Here is a 24,037-nt window from a genome sequence, read left to right as displayed (position 1 = left end):
TCGCCACCTTCGTGAACACTCTTGGGGACGATGACAGGCCGAATGGGAGGTAGGTAAATTGTAGATGGTACGTCTGATTGTTGATCAATAAGACTACCCTCAGGTATCTGCGATGGCAGACAGAAATTGGGATATGCAGATACGCGTCCGTGAGATCTATAGACGCCATGAAATCGTTCTGACTGACAAGTGGGATTACTGACTTTATGTTGTCCATTTTGAATGTTGATTTCTTTATGTATTTGTTTAGCAGCGATAGGTCGATGACCAGTGTGAATTTTCCATTTTGTTTTGGTACCAGGAGAAATCGGGAATAGAAACCTCTTCCCCTTTCCTGAGGGGATACGGGTTCCAAGGCTTCCTTGGTTATAAATTCCCTTATCAGAGGGAGGAGACCTGGATCCGCCAGGCTGTTCAGGAAGAATCGGTCCGTGGGTGGTGAATCCAATTCCAGACAGTACCTGTTTTTTATCACTGATAACGCCCACTTGTCTGTTGTGGATTTTTCCCATTGCGGTAGGAACCATTTTAGCCTGCCCCCTACTGCCAATGTTGGTAATGTTTCAAAGAGTTTTATTAAGAAGTTTTTCAGGAATTTTTGTACACAAAGAAAGTAAGATACATGCAAGACCTAAATGCAGTGACATAAATGCAATAATATAAACATAGTCACAATTGCAGGTATTTCAGAAGATAATATAAACTTAAGTCTCTGTGGCTAATGAGCAGGTAACCTAGAAAAACGTTAGGTGCATGAACAAAGACAGGAACAGAACCAGGACAACAGCGTCATGAGTGTGTCCCTTAGCGTGCTAGGGGGTTATACTGAAGGATGTACAGGCAATTAAATGGTACAGTGTATTAATAGCATCAGATTTAACATTGCTGATAATATTACAGCGCTAGGTGGTGTGCAACAAAAAAGATGAGTAGGATGCACACGGCTATGCTGGCAGCCTGAGCGTTATGCAGGCGGTATCTCAGTGGGAGCGCGTGGGTAGATGCAAGGGCAGGGATAAACACCCAAGCTATGAAGCAGCAAGGCTCTATTATAGAACATCAAAGAGAGGGAGCTAACATGCAACAGGTATAGTGTCAGCAAATCCGTGGTATCACACTCATAACAGTAACAACATACAAAACAGAAAAGAAATCACAAACAAAATCAACACACAAGCGCCATAGCGGCACAGAACAGGACAGCTAACTCGTCAACAATAAGTTAGCGATACGGGGCACAGAGTCCAGCTTCAAACCGTGGAACGGAGGATATTAATCGCTGAAACTGAAATCCGCTGAGACTAGAAAACTTAGATCACGGCATTAGGGGGGTAAAAGTCTCAGTCGGTATATTCTCTTCTAAGAGAGGATGATGTGGAAGCTCGTTGCGGGCAAGGCGAAATATTCCAGTCGTGCAAGAGATCCAATCCCGCCTGTAGATCATGCACCACAAACGTGTCAGTCCCTTTGTATACACCATCAGGCGTGCTGGAGAACTCCACTTGTAAGAGATGGCATTGCTCCTTAAAGCAGTGGTAAATGGGGCCAACGATCGGCGCCAGGCAAGAGTGGTAGCAAGTCAGAGTATACAGAGATGGCTTCCTTCTCTCTAAGAAATCCATTACGCTGCCGAGCAGCTGCGAGCAAAGCCTGCTTCGTATGCATATCACGGAAACGAAGGACAGTGTCCCTGGGTATTGCAGTGGATAGATGTCTGGGCACACCCACTCAAAGGCAAGCTCACTGGGTGTACAGTCCGGCAATAGGTCAGTAATGAGGCTCTTGGTAAATGTTGGAAGGTCCGGGGCTTCCAAGATACCCCGGATTTTGACATTATGGGATCTAGAGCGGTCATCTATCTGCGCCAACTTGGTGCGCAAATGGCGTAGCTCAGCGTCCAGGTCCCAGTGTGATTCCACAAGGTCATTATATTCACCAATAAATTCCGCTACGGTGTCCTCCAGTCTCTGAACCCTCATTTGGGTTGCCTGGATAGAGTCTCTGAAAGCAGCAATGGTGCACTCAAAACCAGCATTTATAGAGTTAACTAGGGCCAGAAGTATGCCCTTTAATGATGAGGACGTTAATGGAGCAGTAGAATCAGACAATCCATTCAGATGTGCACTCACAGAACCATCAAGGGCTGCTGCAGGGTGAGAGGAGGCTGGAGATCTCTGTCGGCTATGAGACGCAGGAGAAGGATGCCCGGGGTCATTAAATGGCAAGATTCTGGGAGCTGAAGGGCCTCTGGAGCCTGTCTGTGCTGCAGAGCGGGGAGACTGTCGTTTCCTCCTGCGGCGTCTAGAGGAAGCTGGTGTGTTAAGGGTGAATCTCTGCTTGTGGTGTTCAGAGACGGGATCGCAGCCTCTCTTACCCGAATTGTGAGAGCTCCGTAGCGTGGGAGTCCCAGGTGTGGGCGACTGCCCTTCCCCCGAATTCCTAACAGTATGATCTTGTGTGGCTGGAGAAGCCTGCCACGCTGCTCCAGCCACTGCAGTGTAAAAGTCCATGACCGTAGCTGGCAGGGAGCCGGCACCATCTTGTAGAGACGCTGAGGTGGGCAGGGAGGATTGGAATCTTCTCCGCGCTGCCACTGTAGCCCTCCGAGAAGTCACATTAATGGCTCACAAGATGTAGAAGAGCTGGCTCAGTCGAATTGTAAAGAAGAATGCGAGCCCCGTTGGCTAAGTTAGTCGCTGGTACACGTTGAAGCCGGAGCTCTGCAGAGACGCGTCCTCTCTCCTCGGCTGCTAAGCCACGCCCCCCCCTGCCAATGTTGGGAAGTTGGCGTCATAAATTGGAGTCCTTCTTTGAAGGGGCTTTACCCTTGGATGTTGAAGGGCCTGCTTGCTTGGCCTTGAAATTTCTGAACCTATTGGTTCTGTAATCTTTCCTTGGTTTAGGTGAAGATTTCGTCTGTCTCCTGATGGTTTTTGCAGGAGCCTTTTTCGGAAGAGGGAAAGTAGATTCCTTATTTTCATGAAGATCCTTTAGGATTTCTTTTAACTGAGAGCCGAACATTGACTCCGGCTGGAAGGGTAGGGCGCAAAAGTGGGTTTTTGAGGCCAAATCTCCAGGCCATTGTTTTAGCCATAGGCAGCGCCTTGTAGAATTGGAGGCGGAAATGATTTTAGAGGCCAAGGCCAGAGAGTCAATAGGGGCGTCACAAAGGAATTCGGCGGCTGCTTTAACGGTGGGAATTTTTTCCAATATTTCACTTTTTGGAACATCAGTAGATAGGTCCTTGGCGATTTCACTGAGCCAGTCTCTTAATGCTCGGGCAACAGGAACTGAAGACATAGCAACCTTGGAAGAAGCGTCGGCAGCGGTACAGATTCTTTTTGAAAGAGCGTCCACCTTCCTATCCATGGGTTTCTTAAGCAGTGCCGAATCCTCCTCAGGAAAAATAGATTTTTTTGGCGAGTTTGACCACCGCCTGATCAACCTCATCCAGTATACCGTCTTGAAACGGGACCCCATATCCAATCGCTTGTCTGGCCTGTCCCAGTCCTTTTTGTGCCAGGCTTCTAGGACAGGATGGGAAGGAAAGTATTTCCCATCATTGATGGGGCAATAATATAGAGCGTCTCTTGGAGCCTTATCCTTGATTGGACGGTCTGACTCCTGGGTCCCTTTCACAGACTTTATTAATTTTGACACATCATTTTTGTGGAATAAATAATAGTCATTAGATGTAGAATCAGACCCATCAGATGTGTGAGCGGGAGAGGTATTGGCCTTAGCAGACTTTATTCGTTTGGCCACTGGTCCTCCATCCCCAAACATAGAGTGTAACTCACTGCGTATAATGTCCCTTATAGAGTCAGATAAAGACGGAGTAGGATCAGGTGCATGTACATGTGTAGAGGAAGAACACAGAATGCAAATGTCAGAGGGTGCATCATCCGGCAGTAATTCATTGCAGGCATTGCATACTCTGTTTTTAGAAGCAGATTTACCACCAGGAGGAGACATCTTTATTATTTCTGGAATCAAGAAATAAAGCCTATACAACAGCCGTTCATCAAGGAGAAAAACATACCTGGGTGATGTGCACTCACGTATCTGTCAAGAGGGAACGGCTGCCCGGCACAGAGTACGCCAGACAAGAAAACCCGGGACCTTAAAAGGAGAAGGCTCCACCCCCTGCATCAAGCAGACACATCCGGTGCAGGGAAAAAACTTACAACATTAAAATGTACAGATTCAATAAAAAAAATCCCTTATAGGTAAAGAAATTGCCATTTCCTACCCTCAAGGTATCGGTACATTAGTCCAATAGAAAGAACTATTAGCCGATGCCTGAAGCACTTTGACACTCTAGTACAGCAGTGCCCCACTTCCGGGATGCCAATACACGTGTACATAAAGGATACGTCCGGCGCCATAGGAACCACCAATCAGCGCCGTCTCCCTTCAAGAATCTGACCGAAGCAGCGCCTAACTTCCAGGACGCCAGAATTGATGACGTAGCCGGTCTCCCATACATCAGTACAGCCGGGACCTCAGCACACAGATCGGCTTACACGCTCCCGGTCTCCCATACAGGCCAGCCGAGACACCGGTACACAGTCCAGAAATCCCTCAGTCACTCATGTAATGCGATATTACGTGCAGAGATCCAGTAATCCAATAAATGGAAAAACACTTACCCTGGGGATGAGTGATAACGGCTCAGTATGGTAATACGGGCTTCCATCAATAAAACGCCCTTTGTGTGCAGACATCATCGGGCGAGGCAGGCCAAATCCGGGGTTGGAGAACCGCACTGCAATTCTGAATCCAACTCCTGGCCCAAAAAAAGGAGCTTGAATGCAAAGCAGAAAAAAGGCAAAACACACACTGTAGCCTGGAATCCTTATCTGACCGAGCGTTGAGCCAGCAACACTGCTCAGGCTCAATCTGTAAAATAGGAAACAAATCTAAATAATAATACTAATAAAAATATACAAAAGAATATTTTTGTCTCTTCAACACTTGCAGAAGAAAAAAAACTCTGTGTTGGTGTGGTTATTCCGGCCTCTTATACCATGTGACCAAATTTGATTGGTTACTGCTGAGCATGTCTCTTCTGCCTTGCACTCGGGATCCTAGACTTAACCCATTATGTGCTGCTTGAGGACCCAGGAACAGTGATCTGTTAGCCGCAGTGTTATACAGGGTCTGCTCTGGCTGCTCTCCCTGAGATCAGTGATCTGTTAGCTGCAGTGTTATACAGGGTCTGCTCTGGCCGGTCTTCCTGAGATCAGTGATCTGTTAGCCGCAGTGTTATACAGGGTCTGCTCTGGCCGGTCTCCCTGAGATCAGTGATCTGTTAGCCGCAGTGTTATACAGGGTCTTCTCTGGCTGGTCTCCCTGAGATCAGTGATCTGTTAGCCACAGTGTTATACAGGGTCTGCTCTGGCCGGTCTCCCTGAGATCAGTGATCCTATAGCCGCAGTGTTATACAGGGTCTGCTCTGGCCGGTCTCCCTGAGATCAGTGATCCTATAGCCGCAGTGTTATACAGGGTCTGCTCTGGCCGGTCTCCCTGAGATCAGTGATCTGTTAGCCGCAGTGTTATACAGGGTCTGCTCTGGCCGGTCTCCCTGAGATCAGTGATCTGTTAGCCGCAGTGTTATACAGGTCTGCTCTGGCCGGTCTCCCTGAGATCAGTGATCTGTTAGCCGCAGTGTTATACGGGGTCTGCTCTGGCTGCTCTCCCTGAGATCAGTGATCCTATAGCCGCAGTGTTATACAGGGTCTGCTGTGGCCGGTCTCCCTGAGATCAGTGATCTGTTAGCCGCAGTGTTATACAGGGTCTGCTCTGGCCGGTCTCCCTGAGATCAGTGATCTGTTAGCCGCAGTGTCATACAGGGTCTGCTCTGGCCGGTCTCCCTGAGATCAGTGATCTGTTAGCCGCAGTGTTATACAGGGTCTGCTCTGGCCGGTCTCCCTGAGATCAGTGATCCTATAGCCGCAGTGTTATACAGGGTCTGCTGTGGCCGGTCTCCCTGAGATCAGTGATCTGTTAGCCGCAGTGTCATACAGGGTCTGCTCTGGCCGGTCTCCCTGAGATCAGTGATCTGTTAGCCGCAGTGTTATACAGGGTCTGCTCTGGCCGGTCTCCCTGAGATCAGTGATCTGTTAGCCGCAGTGTTATACAGGGTCTGCTCTGGCCGGTCTCCCTAAGATCAGTGATCTGTTAGCCGCAGTGTTATACAGGGTCTGCTCTGGCCGGTCTCCCTGAGATCAGTGATCTGTTAGCTGCAGTGTTATACAGGGTCTGCTCTGGCCGGTCTCCCTGAGATCAGTGATCTGTTAGCCGCAGTGTTATACAGGGTCTGCTCTGGCCGGTCTCCCTGAGATCAGTGATCCTATAGCCGCAGTGTTATACAGGGTCTGCTCTGGCCGGTCTCCCTGAGATCAGTGATCTGTTAGCCGCAGTGTCATACAGGGTCTGCTCTGGCCGGTCTCCCTGAGATCAGTGATCTGTTAGCCGCAGTGTTATACAGGGTCTGCTCTGGCCGGTCTCCCTGAGATCAGTGATCTGTTAGCTGCAGTGTTATACAGGGTCTGCTCTGGCCGGTCTCCCTGAGATCAGTGATCTGTTAGCCGCAGTGTTATACAGGGTCTGCTCTGGCCGGTCTCCCTGAGATCAGTGATCTGTTAGCCGCAGTGTCATACAGGGTCTGCTCTGGCCGGTCTCCCTGAGATCAGTGATCTGTTAGCCGCAGTGTTATACAGGGTCTGCTCTGGCCGGTCTCTATGAGATCAGTGATCTGTTAGCCGCAGTGTTATACAGGGTCTGCTCTGGCCGGTCTCCCTGAGATCAGTGATCTGTTAGCCGCAGTGTTATACAGGTCTGCTGTGGCCGGTCTCCCTGAGATCAGTGATCTGTTAGCCGCAGTGTTATACAGGTCTGCTGTGGCCGGTCTCCCTGAGATCAGTGATCCTATAGCCGCAGTGTTATACAGGTCTGCTCTGGCCGGTTTCCCTGAGATCAGTGATCTGTTAGCCGCAGTGTTATACAGGTCTGCTGTGGCCGGTCTCCCTGAGATCAGTGATCTGTTAGCCGCAGTGTTATACAGGGTCTGCTCTGGCCGGTCTCCCTGAGATCAGTGATCTGTTAGCCGCAGTGTTATACAGGTCTGCTGTGGCCGATCTCCCTGAGATCAGTGATCTGTTAGCCGCAGTGTTATACAGGTCTGCTCTGGCCGGTCTCCCTGAGATCAGTGATCCTATAGCCGCAGTGTTATACAGGGTCTCCTCTGGCCGGTCTCCCTGAGATCAGTGATCCTATAGCCGCAGTGTTATACAGGGTCTGCTCTGGCCGGTTTCCCTGAGATCAGTGATCTGTTAGCCGCAGTGTTATACAGGGTCTGCTCTGGCCGGTCTTCCTGAGATCAGTGATCTGTTAGCCTCAGTGTTATACAGGGTCTGCTCTGGCTGCTCTCCCTGAGATCAGTGATCTGTTAGCCGCAGTGTTATACAGGGTCTGCTCTGGCTGCTCTCCCTGAGATCAGCGATCTGTTAGCCTCAGTGTTATACAGGGTCTGCTCTGGCTGCTCTCCCTGAGATCAGTGATCTGTTAGCCGCAGTGTTATACAGGGTCTGCTCTGGCCGGTCTCCCTGAGATCAGTGATCTGTTAGCCGCAGTGTTATACAGGGTCTGCTCTTGCCGGTCTCCCTGAGATCAGTGATCTGTTAGCCGCAGTGTTATACAGGGTCTTCTCTGGCCGGTCTCCCTGAGATCAGTGATCTGTTAGCCGCAGTGTTATACAGGGTCTGCTCTGGCCGGTCTCCCTGAGATCAGTGATCTGTTAGCCGCAGTGTTATACAGGGTCTGCTCTGGCCGGTCTCCCTGAGATCAGTGATCCTATAGCCGCAGTGTTATACAGGGTCTGCTGTGGCCGGTCTCCCTGAGATCAGTGATCTGTTAGCCGCAGTGTCATACAGGGTCTGCTCTGGCCGGTCTCCCTGAGATCAGTGATCTTTTAGCCGCAGTGTCATACAGGGTCTGCTCTGGCCGGTCTCCCTGAGATCAGTGATCTGTTAGCCGCAGTGTTATACAGGGTCTGCTCTGGCCGGTCTCCCTGAGATCAGTGATCTGTTAGCCGCAGTGTTATACAGGGTCTGCTCTGGCCGGTCTCCCTGAGATCAGTGATCTGTTAGCTGCAGTGTTATACAGGGTCTGCTCTGGCCGGTCTCCCTGAGATCAGTGATCTGTTAGCCGCAGTGTCATACAGGGTCTGCTCTGGCCGGTCTCCCTGAGATCAGTGATCTGTTAGCCGCAGTGTCATACAGGGTCTGCTCTGGCCGGTCTCCCTGAGATCAGTGATCTGTTAGCCGCAGTGTTATACAGGGTCTGCTCTGGCCGGTCTCCCTGAGATCAGTGATCTGTTAGCCGCAGTGTTATACAGGGTCTGCTCTGGCCGGTCTCCCTGAGATCAGTGATCTGTTAGCCGCAGTGTTATACAGGTCTGCTCTGGCCGGTCTCCCTGAGATCAGTGATCTGTTAGCCGCAGTGTTATACAGGTCTGCTGTGGCCGGTCTCCCTGAGATCAGTGATCTGTTAGCCGCAGTGTTATACAGGTCTGCTGTGGCCGGTCTCCCTGAGATCAGTGATCCTATAGCCGCAGTGTTATACAGGTCTGCTCTGGCCGGTTTCCCTGAGATCAGTGATCTGTTAGCCGCAGTGTTATACAGGGTCTGCTCTGGCCGGTCTCCCTGAGATCAGTGATCTGTTAGCCGCAGTGTTATACAGGGTCTGCTCTGGCCGGTCTCCCTGAGATCAGTGATCTGTTAGCCGCAGTGTTATACAGGGTCTGCTCTGGCCGGTCTCCCTGAGATCAGTGATCTGTTAGCCGCAGTGTTATACAGGGTCTGCTCTGGCCGGTCTCCCTGAGATCAGTGATCTGTTAGCCGCAGTGTTATACAGGGTCTGCTCTGGCCGGTCTCCCTGAGATCAGTGATCTGTTAGCCGCAGTGTTATACAGGGTCTGCTCTGGCCGGTCTCCCTGAGATCAGTGATCTGTTAGCCGCAGTGTTATACAGGGTCTGCTCTGGCCGGTCTCCCTGAGATCAGTGATCTGTTAGCCGCAGTGTCATACAGGGTCTGCTCTGGCCGGTCTCCCTGAGATCAGTGATCTGTTAGCCCCAGTGTTATACAGGGTCTGCTCTGGCCGGTCTCCCTGAGATCAGTGATCTGTTAGCCGCAGTGTTATACAGGGTCTGCTCTGGCCGGTCTCCCTGAGATCAGTGATCTGTTAGCCGCAGTGTTATACAGGTCTGCTGTGGCCGGTCTCCCTGAGATCAGTGATCCTATAGCCGCAGTGTTATACAGGTCTGCTGTGGCCGGTCTCCCTGAGATCAGTGATCCTATAGCCGCAGTGTTATACAGGTCTGCTGTGGCCGGTCTCCCTGAGATCAGTGATCTGTTAGCCGCAGTGTTATACAGGTCTGCTGTGGCCGGTCTCCCTGAGATCAGTGATCCTATAGCCGCAGTGTTATACAGGTCTGCTCTGGCCGGTCTCCCTGAGATCAGTGATCTGTTAGCCGCAGTGTTATACAGGGTCTGCTCTGGCCGGTCTCCCTGAGATCAGTGATCTGTTAGCCGCAGTGTTATACAGGGTCTGCTCTGGCCGGTCTCCCTGAGATCAGTGATCTGTTAGCCGCAGTGTTATACAGGGTCTGCTCTGCTCTTTATTCGTCTACTGTTCGCACCTTCTCTATTTTTATAAGAAATATGTGTATATACTTTGTAGACTAAAAAAAATATTTTTCATTTTTATCTGTACAGAAAATGTCGGTAATATCTCTGAGGAGAACATCTTGCTACTGCTGAATTATAAAGAAGAAGCTGGCAGTGCGAAGCAGCGCTCCTCAGGAGAAGCCCTCCTCCCCCTTACTGTACATCCAGGACGTCACACTACAGATCTATCATATAATCCTCCTGACCATGAGGAACCTTCTCCTGACCGCTCACACACTGCGACTACAGAGAGGATTGAATGTGATAATTGTGGAAAAGCGCTACCAGAAAGATCAGATGTTTTAGCTTGTAAAAGAATACATGGAAGGCAGAAATTGCATGCATGTTCAGAATGTGGAAAATACTTTAGAGATAAAACAACTTTTGTCATACATATGAGAGATCACACAGGGGAAAAACCGTTTTCATGTTCAGAATGTGGAAAATGTTTTAAACGTAAATCACATCTCATTTCACATGAGAAGAGTCACACAGGAGAGAAGCCGCATTCATGTGCCGAATGTGGGAAACGCTTTATAGGTAGATCAGATCTTCTTGTACATGAGAGGATTCACACAGGAGAGAAGCCGTATCCATGTTCAGAATGTGGAAAATGTTTTACAAGTAAACAAAGTCTTGTAACACATGAAAGAATTCACACAGGCGTAAAGCCGTATGTTTGCTTAGAATGTGGGAAGTGTTTTGTAGATAAACAAGGTCTTGTCAAACATGAACGAATTCACACAGGGCATAAACCATATTCATGTTTGGAATGTGGGAAATGCTTTACAGGCAGATCGGATCTTCTTGTACATGAGAGAAGTCACACAGGAGAGAAGCCGTATTCATGTTCAGAATGTGGAAAATGTTTTACAATTAATCAAAGCCTTGTAATACACAAAAGACTTCACACAGGCATGAAGCCATATTTATGCCCAGAATGTGGAAAATGTTTTGTAGATAAACGAAGTCTTGTTAAACATGAGAAAACTCACACTGGGCAGAACTCGTTTACATGTTCTGAATGTGGGAAATGCTTTCTATATAAAGATAGTCTTGTTACACATAAGAGAATTCACACAGGAAAGAAACCGTATACAAGAAAATCAAATCTTCTTAAACATGCAAAAAATCACACAGGAACAACCCCATTATGATCGTTTAAAGGAAACAAATGTTGAAACTTATTAACTCATTAGAGAATTCTCGTAGGGAAAAAAAACTTTTTTTTTTTTTTTAATTAACACCAGATGTCAACTGTGAGCGGGCTCCATGGAGGAAAATATTATTGATATAAGGAGAGGAAGGGGCGGTGATGCTGAAAGGGGAACCCTGGGTAGAGGGGGGAAAATGAACCTTCAGCAGAAGCATAAAGCATTACTTACCTGTCTATCCCAGTTTTGAAACTAGTTTTGTTGTGTATTGTGTGGTTGTACTCCCTGGTTGAGCAGTTGTACACAGTACTACAGGTTCCAAAATGCATTCCCTCAGCTGTTCAACACAGTCCCCACCCTGCCCATTCCCCGCCCAAATATGTTGCAGAACATCTAGGCTGTGTTCACACATTGCAGTTTCCTTGTGTTACTGAATTATTTGCAGTACTTTATCATTTCATTGTGGTCCCACCCCCACAGCACGCTTTTACTACCTGTAACACACACAGCACTGTATTCCCTACCTGTAACACCACACAGCACTGTATTCCCTACCTGTAACACCACACAGCACACTGTATTCTCTACCTGTAACACCACACAGCACACTGTATTCTCTACCTGTAACACCACACAGCACTGTATTCCCTACCTGTAACACCACACGGCACGCTGTATTCTCTACCTGTAACACCACACAGCACGCTGTATTCTCTACCTGTAACACCACACAGCATGCTGTATTCTCTACCTGTAACACCACACAGCACACTGTATTCTCTACCTGTAACATCACACAGCACGCTGTATTCTCTACCTGTAACACCACACAGCACGCTGTATTCTCTACCTGTAACACCACACAGCACTGTATTCTCTACCTGTAACACCACACAGCGCTGTATTCTCTACCTGTAACACCACACAGCACACTGTATTCTCTACCTGTAACACCACACAGCACTGTATTCTCTACCTGTAACACCACACAGCACGCTGTATTCTCTACCTGTAACACCACACAGCACTGTATTCTCTACCTGTAACACCACACAGCACTGTATTCTCTACCTGTAACACCACACAGCACTGTATTCTCTACCTGTAACACCACACAGCACTGTATTCTCTACCTGTAACACCACACAGCACACTGTATTCTCTACCTGTAACACCACACAGCACTGTATTCTCTACCTGTAACACCACACAGCACGCTGTATTCTCTACCTGTAACACCACACAGCGCTGTATCCTCTACCTGTAACACCACACAGTATGCTGTATTCTCTACCCGTAACACCACACAGCACTGTATTCTCTACCTGTAACACCACACAGCACGCTGTATTCTCTACCTGTAACACCACACAGCACTGTATTCTCTACCTGTAACACCACACAGCACACTGTATTCTCTACCTGTAACACCACACAGCACACTGTATTCTCTACCTGTAACACCACACAGCGCTGTATTCTCTACCTGTAACACCACACAGCACGCTGTATTCTCTACCTGTAACACTACACAGCACACTGTATTCTCTACCTGTAACACCACACAGCACGCTGTATTCTCTGCCTGTAACACCACACAGCACACTGTATTCTCTACCTGTAACACCACACAGCACTGTATTCTCTACCTGTAACACCACACAGCACACTGTATTCTCTACCTGTAACACCACACAGCACGTTGTATTCCCTACCTGTAACACCACACAGCACTCTGTATTCTCTACCTGTAACACCACACAGCACGCTGTATTCTCTACCTGTAACACCACACAGCACTGTATTCTCTACCTGTAACACTACACAGCACACTGTATTCTCTACCTGTAACACCACACAGCGCTGTATTCTCTACCTGTAACACCACACAGCGCTGTATTCTCTACCTGTAACACCACACAGCACGCTGTATTCTCTACCTGTAACACCACACAGCACTGTATTCTCTACCTGTAACACTACACAGCACACTGTATTCTCTACCTGTAACACCACACAGCACTGTATTCTCTACCTGTAACACCACACAGCACTGTATTCTCTACCTGTAACACCACACAGCACACTGTATTTTCTACCTGTAACACCACACAGCACGCTGTATTCACTACCTGTAACACCACACAGAACTGTATTCTCTACCTGTAACACCACACAGCACTGTATTCTCTACCTGTAACACCACACAGCACGCTGTATTCTCTACCTGTAACACCACACAGCACTGTATTCTCTACCTGTAATACCACACAGCGCGCTGTATTCTCTACCTGTAACACCACACAGCACGCTGTATTCTCTACCTGTAACACCACACAGCACTGTATTCTCTACCTGTAACACCACACAGCACTGTATTCTCTACCTGTAACACCACACAGCACACTGTATTCTCTACCTGTAACGCTGTATTCTCTACCTGTAACACCACACAGCACGCTGTAATCTCTACCTGTAACACCACACTGCACTGTATTCTCTACCTGTAACACCACACAGCACACTGTATTCTCTACCTGTAACACCGCACAGCACGCTGTATTCTCTACCTGTAACACCACACAGCACGCTGTATTCTCTACCTGTAACACCACACAGCGCTGTATTCTCTACCTGTAACACCACACAGCACGCTGTATTCTCTACCTGTAACACCACACAGCACTGTATTCTCTACCTGTAACATCACACAGCACGCTGTATTCTCTACCTGTAACACCACACTGCACTGTATTCTCTACCTGTAACACCACACAGCACGCTGTATTCTCTACCTGTAACACCACACAGCACGCTGTATTCTCTACCTGTAACACCACACAGCACGCTGTATTCTCTACCTGTAACACCACACAGCACGCTGTATTCTCTACCTGTAACACCACACAGCACTGTATCCTCTACCTGTAACACCACACAGCACGCTGTATTCTCTACCTGTAACACCCCACAGCACGCTGTATTCTCTACCTGTAACACCCCACAGCACGCTGTATTCTCTACCTGTAACACCACACAGCACACTGTATTCTCTACCTGTAACACCACACAGCACTGTATTCTCTACCTGTAACACCACACAGCACGCTGTATTCTCTACCTGTAACACCACACAGCACGCTGTATTCTCTACCTGTAACATCACACAGCACTGTATTCTCTACCTGTAACACCACACAGCACACTGTATTCTCTACCTGAGAAAGTATCATTGCAAAGAATGTATTGTTCTACCCTTCTCACACGTTATACCAGCCTGACTGCGCAGTACAGGAAGCAGTTAACCATCTATGGATTTGATCTATTAGAATGTGACATGTATGTGACTTGTGATTTAAGGCCCCTCCTGTGTTGAGAGTTTACATATTTCTTGTGAATACACTACACATGAGTAATACCGCCCCATATTCTGTCTATCAAAGTTAACACACATCAATAAAGGGCGCGCTTCCCAAACTAATGTTACCGATACGTACATCAGATGTCTGTGTCTGTCAATTAGAAACCATCCTATACCTGGGTAGTGATTTGTCTCCATAGAGACAGGTCAACATCAAAATTTAACCTTATCACCGGCCTTTGGTCGGTGCTGGTGCGGGCCTATGTCTGATCGGTGCTGGTGCGGGTCTACATCTGGTCGGTACCGGTGCAGGCTACGTCTGGTCTCGTCAGTGTCGGCGCGGGCCATACGTCTGGTTGGTACCGGTGTGGGCCTACGTCTGGCTGGTGCCGGCACAGGCTACATCTGGTACCCCTGGCCGGTATCGGTGCAGGCTACGTCTGGTCAGTACCGATGCAGGCTACATCTGGTCAGTATTGGTGCAGGCTATGTCTGGTTGGTGCTGGTGCGGGCCTACATCTGGTTAGTATTGGTGCAGGCTACGTCTGGTTGGTGCTGGTGCAGGCCTACATCTGGTCAGTATTGGTGCTGGTGCGGGCCTACGTCTGGTCAGTATTGGTGCAGGCTATGTCTGGTTGGTGCTGGTGCGGGCCTACGTCTGGTCAGTATTGGTGCAGGCTATGTCTGGTTGGTGCTGGTGCAGGCCTACATCTGGTTAGTATTGGTGCAGGCTATGTCTGGTTGGTGCTGGTGCGGGGCTACATCTAGTCAGTATTGGTGCAGGCTATGTCTGGTTGGTGCAGGCCTACATCTGGTTAGTATTGGTGCAGGCTATGTCTGGTTGGTGCTGGTGCGGGGCTACATCTAGTCAGTATTGGTGCAGGCTATGTCTGGTTGGTGCTGGTGCAGGCTATGTCTGGTTGGTGCTGATGCAGGCCTACATCTGGTCAGTATTGGTGCAGGCTATGTCTGGTTGGTGCTGGTGCGGGCCTACATCTGGTCAGTATTGGTGCAGGCTATGTCTGGTTGGTGCTGGTGCGGGCCTACGTCTGGTCAGTATTGGTGCAGGCTACGTCTGGTCAGTATTGGTGCTGGTGCGGGCCTACATCTGGTCAGTATTGGTGCAGGCTATGTCTGGTTGGTGCGGGCCTACGTCTGGTCAGTATTGGTGCAGGCTATGTCTGGTTGGTGCTGGTGTGGGGCTACGTCTGGTCAGTATTGGTGCAGGCTATGTCTGGTTGGTGCTGGTGCGGGCCTACATCTGGTCAGTATTGGTGCAGGCTATGTCTGGTTGGTGCTGGTGCGGGGCTACGTCTGGTCAGTATTGGTGCAGGCTATGTCTGGTTGGTGCTGGTGCGGGCCTACGTCTGGTCAGTATTGGTGCAGGCTACGTCTGGTCAGTATTGGTGCTGTTGCAGGCCTACATCTGGTCAGTATTGGTGCAGGCTATGTCTGGTTGGTGCTGGTGCAGGCCTACGTCTGGTCAGTATTGGTGCAGGCTATGTCTGGTTGGTGCTGGTGCGGGGCTACATCTGGTCAGTATTGGTGCAGGCTATGTCTGGTTGGTGCGGGCCTACGTCTGGTCAGTATTGGTGCAGGCTATGTCTGGTTGGTGCTGGTGTGGGCTATGTCTGGTTGGTGCTGGTGCGGGCCTACGTCTGGTCAGTATTGGTGCAGGCTATGTCTGGTTGGTGCTGGTGCGGGGCTACATCTGGTCAGTATTGGTGCAGGCTATGTCTGGTTGGTGCGGGCCTACGTCTGGTCAGTATTGGTGCAGGCTTTGTCTGGTTGGTGCTGGTGCGGGCCTACATCTGGTCAGTATTGGTGCAGGCTATGTCTGGTTGGTGCGGGCCTACGTCTGGTCAGTATTGGTGCAGGCTTTGTCTGGTTGGTGCTGGTGCGGGCCTACATCTGGTCAGTATTGGTGCAGGCTATGTCAGTATTGGTGCTGGTGCGGGCCTACGTCTGGTCAGTATTGGTTCAGGCTATGTCTGGTTGGTGCTGGTGCGGGCCTACATCTGGTCAGTATTGGTGCAGGCTATGTCTGGTTGGTGCTGGTGCGGGCCTACGTCTGGTCAGTATTGGTGCAGGCTATGTCTGGTTGGTGCTGGTGCGGGCCTACATCTGGTCAGTATTGGTGCAGGCTATGTCAGTATTGGTGCTGGTGCGGGCCTACGTCTGGTCAGTATTGGTTCAGGCTATGTCTGGTTGGTGCTGGTGCGGGCCTACGTCTGGTCAGTATTGGTGCAGGCTATGTCTGGTTGGTGCTGGTGCGGGCCTACGTCTGGTCAGTATTGGTGCAGGCTATGTCTGGTTGGTGCTGGTGCGGGCCTACGTCTGGTCAGTATTGGTGCAGGCTATGTCTGGTTGGTGCGGGCCTACGTCTGGTCAGTATTGGTGCAGGCTACGTCTGGTTGGTAGCAGGTGAATTTGCGACTTTTTCCATAGATGCAGTTACTATGACAGAGTGACATTCACACACATTATATTGGAACAAAATAAACACTGACCCACATTAGAATATTCGCAGACATCAGACTCCTTAGTAAATTTCCTCCATTGTTGTCTCTTATAGGTATAAACATAGAAGACTGTCAGCAGATAAAGCCCCCCACCCCCGTCCATCTAGTCGCCCTTTTAGTATTTTCCTTCTTCTTACCTTAGGATAGATATATAGATATATCAGGGAGGTTACATTCACTTATTGTAGTTTTACCAACCACCTCTGCTGGAAGTTTCCTTAATCATCTACTACTCTTTCAGTGAAGTCATATTTTCTTGTACTGTTTCTGACTAGTGATGAGTGAGGGATGGTACTGGTTACTCGGACGAGAATCTCGCGATACTCTCATCATCTCATCATCCATTTCCTGTAAGTTTGGGCGCTATTTCGCAGCCAATAAACATGCCGGAGACTCTTTGGTGCATCCTGCGATCACGTGGGACCCATACATGTCGATAGCAGCGATTGGTTGGCCAGATCAGATGACCCTGCCATATAAAACTCAGCGTGGGCAGTGCTGGCTTCAGACGCATGCTGTGAGAGATCAGGGAGAGAGCTGCTGCTGGTCAGGGAGAGGGTCAGTGTAGGATATAGCCTTCCAGTAGGCCGGGTATATACCAGCAATACAAACAAACAGACCTTTTCAGGGCTTATGGGTATATTCACACGAACGGACTTGCAGCGAGATTCCGGCTGCGAGTCCGGCAGGTCCTGACAGTTCCCACACACTATATACTGGTGTGTCTGAACGACCGCATCGAGTATGTAATTCTACTGCCCTTAACCCCTTCTGCTCCCGCCTGGCTGCCCCGCTGTAAGCATACTTTACCTGTCCTCACTGCACGGGTCTGGCGTCCTGCTCTCCCGTCCGGCCAATCGGTGGCTGCGGCTGGGCAACACACTGATTGGCCGGACAGGAGAGCAGGACGCCGGACCCGTGCAGTGAGGACAGGTAAAGTATGCTTACAGCGGGGGAGCCGGGCGGGAGCAGAAGGGGTTAAGGGCGGCAGAATTACATACTCGCTGCGGTCGTTCAGTATATAGTGTGTGGGAACTGCCAGGACCTGCCGGACTCGCAGCGAGATTCTCCGTTGGTGTGAATATACCCTAGAAGTGATTTCATCAGCACACTGTGGTGACCGGCTGCTGGCAGACAGGGGGCATGAGGTGTTGCATACAGACCCCTAAGAAGTGCTCAGTCTACTCCTTTTTCGATTTTGGGGCTGGTGGTTCTGGTGTACTACATTGTATTGCTGGGACTTATAGTACACCTGCATAAAACTTCACTGCTCATTGTAAGAGGGTGTCACAGAGTGTATTGGTGCAGCCACCACCAGATTGTATACCACAGCCCCCCAAAAACTATTGGGGCCACAAGTATTTTTTCTGATTTCTGTATTTCTTAGTGCAGCCGTATCCAAGCTCACTGCTCATTGTCCTGTGTAAGAGGTGGCATACACCATATAGCAGCACTTACCCACAGACTCTATACGACTACCTCCAAATGTAGTCTGAGTAATATATTTTCTTGGCTTGCTGTGATCTGTAGTGCAGCTATCTCAGTCTTGACTGTGCAGTGAACCCCAGGGGTAAGGGTAGAGGGAGTGGGGTTCCAAGCGATGCAGTGGGCAGAGGCCGTGGTTCAGGGCAGGGTGACACAGCAGCACCCGTTGAGGAGGGGGCAGTGGCACACCACAGATGTCCACTCCCTAGCTTCTTCTCCCAACTTATGGGGTCTCAGGTTACACAGCTATTGAAACCGCAGCAGTGTGAACAGGTGCTGACGTGGATAGCGGATAATGTGTCCAGTAACTTATCCACCTCCCAGTCTTTCACGCAGTCCACCGACACTACCCAAGGGAGAGGAACCCTTGCTCCATTAGCTCCGCCTCCTTCCCCACAGCCTGGCCCCTCCATCCACCACCACCACCAGGCTCCCAGGAACTCTTTTCTGGACCCTCACCTGAGTCTGAGCACATTTATTACTAATTTATTACAAAATGGTAACAAAGACTGCCCAGGGTTTTGCTCATTCTGGAAAGATGAAGCTCAGAGATTCACAACTCTGGGAATTGTCCAAAGGTTTCGGCAATATCTTTCTCCTTACGAGGATTCTTGGTTCTGTCTGCCCGTTCCCTGCCCCAGGGGCTGCAGATCCTTGTACTGTAAGGAGATACAGACTCCTCCGGCTGTGAAGGGGCCGAACATGGCAGAAAAACGGGAAATAAAATGAAGGACGCCGACCGTGCCCATCTTTCCAAATGAAATACGAGAAGGATCTTCATAAATGCTCAAACACGTTTCTTTTATTACCGAATCGTGCTACAATGAACAATGCAAAGGCTGCTGTCTAATTCTGTGTTGTCTCGCCCACTCCTTTTTATTGTAGTTTGGAAACCGAGTGGTAAACTTTGTCAGTGTTCTCTTCTTATATTAGAAGTTGTACGTGCATATAAGAACAGTACAATAAAGGATGGAGCAAATAAAGGATACAGCGTAGAGATGAGCGAACCTGGAGCAGCTGGAGTCCACCCGAACCCGAACGTTCGGCATGTGATTAGCTGTGGCTGCTGAACCTGGATAAAGCTCTAAGGTTGTCTGGAGAACATGGATGCAGCCAATGACTTTATCCAGGATTTCCACAGCCTTAGGGCTCTATCCAAGTTCAGCAGCCACCGCTAATCACATGCCGAAAGTTCAGGATCGGAGCGACTCCAGCTGCTCCAGGTTCACTCATCTCTACTCTATGAGGGAATAGGGAGGACACAGAGTCATTTCTGCACTGCTGAGCTCCGCCCCCACATGTACTGGTCACATGATTGTGACATCATCACAGGTCCTACACCTCCAGCATCTACCAGATACAGAGCGGCTCCTGGTCGGGCAGTCACTGCTGTTGTGTTTTGTGTGGAGATCTCTGCTCCTCAGTGTGTGACCCCAGCAGTAAGGTAAGCTTACAGGAGGAGGGGTGTTACATTGTGTTACTATCAGTGTGACCCCAGCAGTAAGGTAAGCTTACAGGAGGAGGGATGTTACATTGTGTTACTATCAGTGTGACCCCCCAGCAGTAAGGTAAGCTTACAGGAGGAGGGATGTTACATTGTGTTACTATCAGTGTGACCCCCCAGCAGTAAGGTAAGCTTACAGGAGGAGGGGTGTTACATTGTGTTACTATCAGTGTGACCCCCCAGCAGTAAGGTAAGCTTACAGGAGGAGGGGTGTTACATTGTGTTACTATCAGTGTGACCCCAGCAGTAAGGTAAGATTACAGGAGGAGGGATGTTACATTGTGTTACTATCAGTGTGACCCCCCCCCAGCAGTAAGGTAAGCTTACAGGAGGAGGGATGTTACATTGTGTTACTATCAGTGTGACCCCAGCAGTAAGGTAAGCTTACAGGAGGAGGGATGTTACATTGTGTTACTATCAGTGTGACCCCAGCAGTAAGGTAAGCCTACAGGAGGAGGGATGTTACATTGTGTTACTATCAGTGTGACCCCAGCAGTAAGGTAAGCTTACAGGAGGAGGGATGTTACATTGTGTTACTATCAGTGTGTGACCCCAGCAGTAAGGTAAGCTTACAGGAGGAGGGATGTTACATTGTGTTACTATCAGTGTGACCCCCCCCCCAGCAGTAAGGTAAGCTTACAGGAGAAGGGATGTTACATTGTGTTACTATCAGTGTGTGACCCCCCAGCACTAAGGTAAGCTTACAGGAGGAGGGGTGTTACATTGTGTTACTATCAGTGTGTGACCCCAGCAGTAAGGTAAGCTTACAGGAGGAGGGATGTTACATTGTGTTACTATCAGTGTGTGACCCCAGCAGTAAGGTAAGCTTACAGGAGGAGGGATGTTACATTGTGTTACTATCAGTGTGTGACCCCCCCAGCAGTAAGGTAAGCTTACAGGAGGAGGGATGTTACATTGTGTTACTATCAGTGTGACCCCCCCAGCAGTAAGGTAAGCTTACAGGAGGGATGTTACATTGTGTTACTATCAGTGTGTGACCCCAGCAGTAAGGTAAGCTTACAGGAGGAGGGATGTTACATTGTGTTACTATCAGTGTGTGACCCCAGCAGTAAGGTAAGCTTACAGGAGGAGGGATGTTACATTGTGTTACTATCAGTGTGTGACCCCAGCAGTAAGGTAAGCTTACAGGAGGAGGGGTGTTACATTGTGTTACTATCAGTGTGTGACCCCAGCAGTAAGGTAAGCTTACAGGAGGAGGGGTGTTACATTGTGTTACTATCAGTGTGACCCCCCCCCAGCAGTAAGGTAAGCTTACAGAAGGAGGGGTGTTACATTGTGTTACTATCAGTGTGACCCCCCAGCAGTAAGGTAAGCTTACAGGAGGAGGGGTGTTACATTGTGTTACTATCAGTGTGACCCCAGCAGTAAGGTAAGCTTACAGGAGGAGGGGTGTTACATTGTGTTACTATCAGTGTGTGACCCCAGCAGTAAGGTAAGCTTACAGGAGGAGGGGTGTTACATTGTGTTACTATCAGTGTGTGACCCCCCAGCAGTAAGGTAAGCTTACAGGAGGAGGGGTGTTACATTGTGTTACTATCAGTGTGTGACCCCAGCAGTAAGGTAAGCTTACAGGAGGAGGGATGTTACATTGTGTTACTATCAGTGTGACCCCCCAGCAGTAAGGTAAGCTTACAGGAGGAGGGATGTTACATTGTGTTACTATCAGTGTGTGACCCCAGCAGTAAGGTAAGCTTACAGGAGGAGGGGTGTTAACATTGTGTTACTATCAGTGTGACCCCAGCAGTAAGGTAAGCTTACAGGAGGAGGGATGTTACATTGTGTTACTATCAGTGTGTGACCCCCCCCAGCAGTAAGGTAAGCTTACAGGAAGAGGGATGTTACATTGTGTTACTATCAGTGTGACCCCAGCAGTAAGGTAAGCTTACAGGAGGAGGGATGTTACATTGTGTTACTATCAGTGTGTGACCCCAGCAGTAAGGTAAGCTTACAGGAGGAGGGGTGTTACATTGTGTTACTATCAGTGTGACCCCAGCAGTAAGGTAAGCTTACAGGAGGAGGGGTGTTACATTGTGTTACTATCAGTGTGTGACCCCCCCAGCAGTAAGGTAAGCTTACAGGAGGAGGGGTGTTACATTGTGTTACTATCAGTGTGACCCCAGCAGTAAGGTAAGCTTACAGGAGGAGGGGTGTTACATTGTGTTACTATCAGTGTGACCCCAGCAGTAAGGTAAGCTTACAGGAGGAGGGATGTTACATTGTGTTACTATCAGTGTGTGACCCCCCAGCAGTAAGGTAAGCTTACAGGAGGAGGGATGTTACATTGTGTTACTATCAGTGTGACCCCAGCAGTAAGGTAAGCTTACAGGAGGAGGGGTGTTACATTGTGTTACTATCAGTGTGACCCCAGCAGTAAGGTAAGCTTACAGGAGGAGGGATGTTACATTGTGTTACTATCAGTGTGTGACCCCCCCAGCAGTAAGGTAAGCTTACAGGAGGAGGGATGTTACATTGTGTTACTATCAGTGTGTGACCCCAGCAGTAAGGTAAGCTTACAGGAGGAGGGGTGTTACATTGTGTTACTATCAGTGTGTGACCCCCCAGCAGTAAGGTAAGCTTACAGGAGGAGGGGTGTTACATTGTGTTACTATCAGTGTGTGACCCCAGCAGTAAGGTAAGCTTACAGGAGGAGGGATGTTACATTGTGTTACTATCAGTGTGACCCCCAGCAGTAAGGTAAGCTTACAGGAGGAGGGATGTTACATTGTGTTACTATCAGTGTGTGACCCCAGCAGTAAGGTAAGCTTACAGGAGGAGGGGTGTTACATTGTGTTACTATCAGTGTGACCCCAGCAGTAAGGTAAGCTTACAGGAGGAGGGGTGTTACATTGTGTTACTATCAGTGTGTGACCCCCCCAGCAGTAAGGTAAGCTTACAGGAGGAGGGGTGTTACATTGTGTTACTATCAGTGTGACCCCAGCAGTAAGGTAAGCTTACAGGAGGAGGGGTGTTACATTGTGTTACTATCAGTGTGACCCCAGCAGTAAGGTAAGCTTACAGGAGGAGGGATGTTACATTGTGTTACTATCAGTGTGTGACCCCCCCAGCAGTAAGGTAAGCTTACAGGAGGAGGGATGTTACATTGTGTTACTATCAGTGTGACCCCAGCAGTAAGGTAAGCTTACAGGAGGAGGGATGTTACATTGTGTTACTATCAGTGTGACCCCCCCAGCAGTATGGTAAGCTTACAGGAGGAGGGGTGTTACATTGTGTTACTATCAGTGTGACCCCAGCAGTAAGGTAAGCTTACAGGAGGAGGGATGTTACATTGTGTTACTATCAGTGTGACCTCCAGCAGTAAGGTAAGCTTACAGGAGGAGGGGTGTTACATTGTGTTACTATCAGTGTGACCCCAGCAGTAAGGTAAGCTTACAGGAGGAGGGATGTTACATTGTGTTACTATCAGTGTGACCCCAGCAGTAAGGTAAGCTTACAGGAGGAGGGATGTTACATTGTGTTACTATCAGTGTGTGACCCCCCCAGCAGTAAGGTAAGCTTACAGGAGGAGGGATGTTACATTGTGTTACTATCAGTGTGTGACCCCAGCAGTAAGGTAAGCTTACAGGAGGAGGGATGTTACATTGTGTTACTATCAGTGTGTGACCCCCCCAGCAGTAAGGTAAGCTTACAGGAGGAGGGATGTTACATTGTGTTACTATCAGTGTGACCCCCCAGCAGTAAGGTAAGCTTACAGGAGGGGATGTTACATTGTGTTACTATCAGTGTGTGACCCCAGCAGTAAGGTAAGCTTACAGGAGGAGGGATGTTACATTGTGTTACTATCAGTGTGTGACCCCAGCAGTAAGGTAAGCTTACAGGAGGAGGGATGTTACATTGTGTTACTATCAGTGTGTGACCCCAGCAGTAAGGTAAGCTTACAGGAGGAGGGATGTTACATTGTGTTACTATCAGTGTGTGACCCCAGCAGTAAGGTAAGCTTACAGGAGGAGGAGTGTTACATTGTGTTACTATCAGTGTGTGACCCCAGCAGTAAGGTAAGCTTACAGGAGGAGGGGTGTTAACATTGTGTTACTATCAGTGTGACCCCAGCAGTAAGGTAAGCTTACAGGAGGAGGGATGTTACATTGTGTTACTATCAGTGTGTGACCCCAGCAGTAAGGTAAGCTTACAGGAGGAGGGATGTTACATTGTGTTACTATCAGTGTGTGACCCCAGCAGTAAGGTAAGCTTACAGGAGGAGGGGTGTTACATTGTGTTACTATCAGTGTGTGACCCCAGC

At 49.1% G+C, this 24,037-nt stretch overlaps 2 protein-coding genes across 2 annotated transcripts in view; both read left to right on the top strand.

Moving 5' to 3' along the window:
• LOC138797152 (zinc finger protein 84-like) overlaps positions 1 to 24,037 on the top strand; it is an 863,099-nt gene that overhangs the window by 6,151 nt on the left and 832,911 nt on the right. The gene's annotated exons all lie outside the window — the stretch shown is intronic.
• LOC138797199 (zinc finger protein 585A-like) overlaps positions 1 to 24,037 on the top strand; it is a 47,637-nt gene that overhangs the window by 5,882 nt on the left and 17,718 nt on the right. Inside the window, exon 2 of the mRNA XM_069977037.1 lies at positions 9,781 to 10,825. Coding sequence (XP_069833138.1) covers positions 9,781 to 10,825 — 1,045 coding nt within the window. The remainder of the gene's footprint in view (positions 1 to 9,780; positions 10,826 to 24,037) is intronic.

Source organism: Dendropsophus ebraccatus, chromosome 7 (assembly GCF_027789765.1).
Source record: "Dendropsophus ebraccatus isolate aDenEbr1 chromosome 7, aDenEbr1.pat, whole genome shotgun sequence".
Taxonomy (NCBI): Eukaryota; Metazoa; Chordata; class Amphibia; order Anura; family Hylidae; genus Dendropsophus; species Dendropsophus ebraccatus.
Note: the sequence above shows the minus strand (reverse complement) of the source record. Positions and strands in the feature narration are given on the sequence as shown.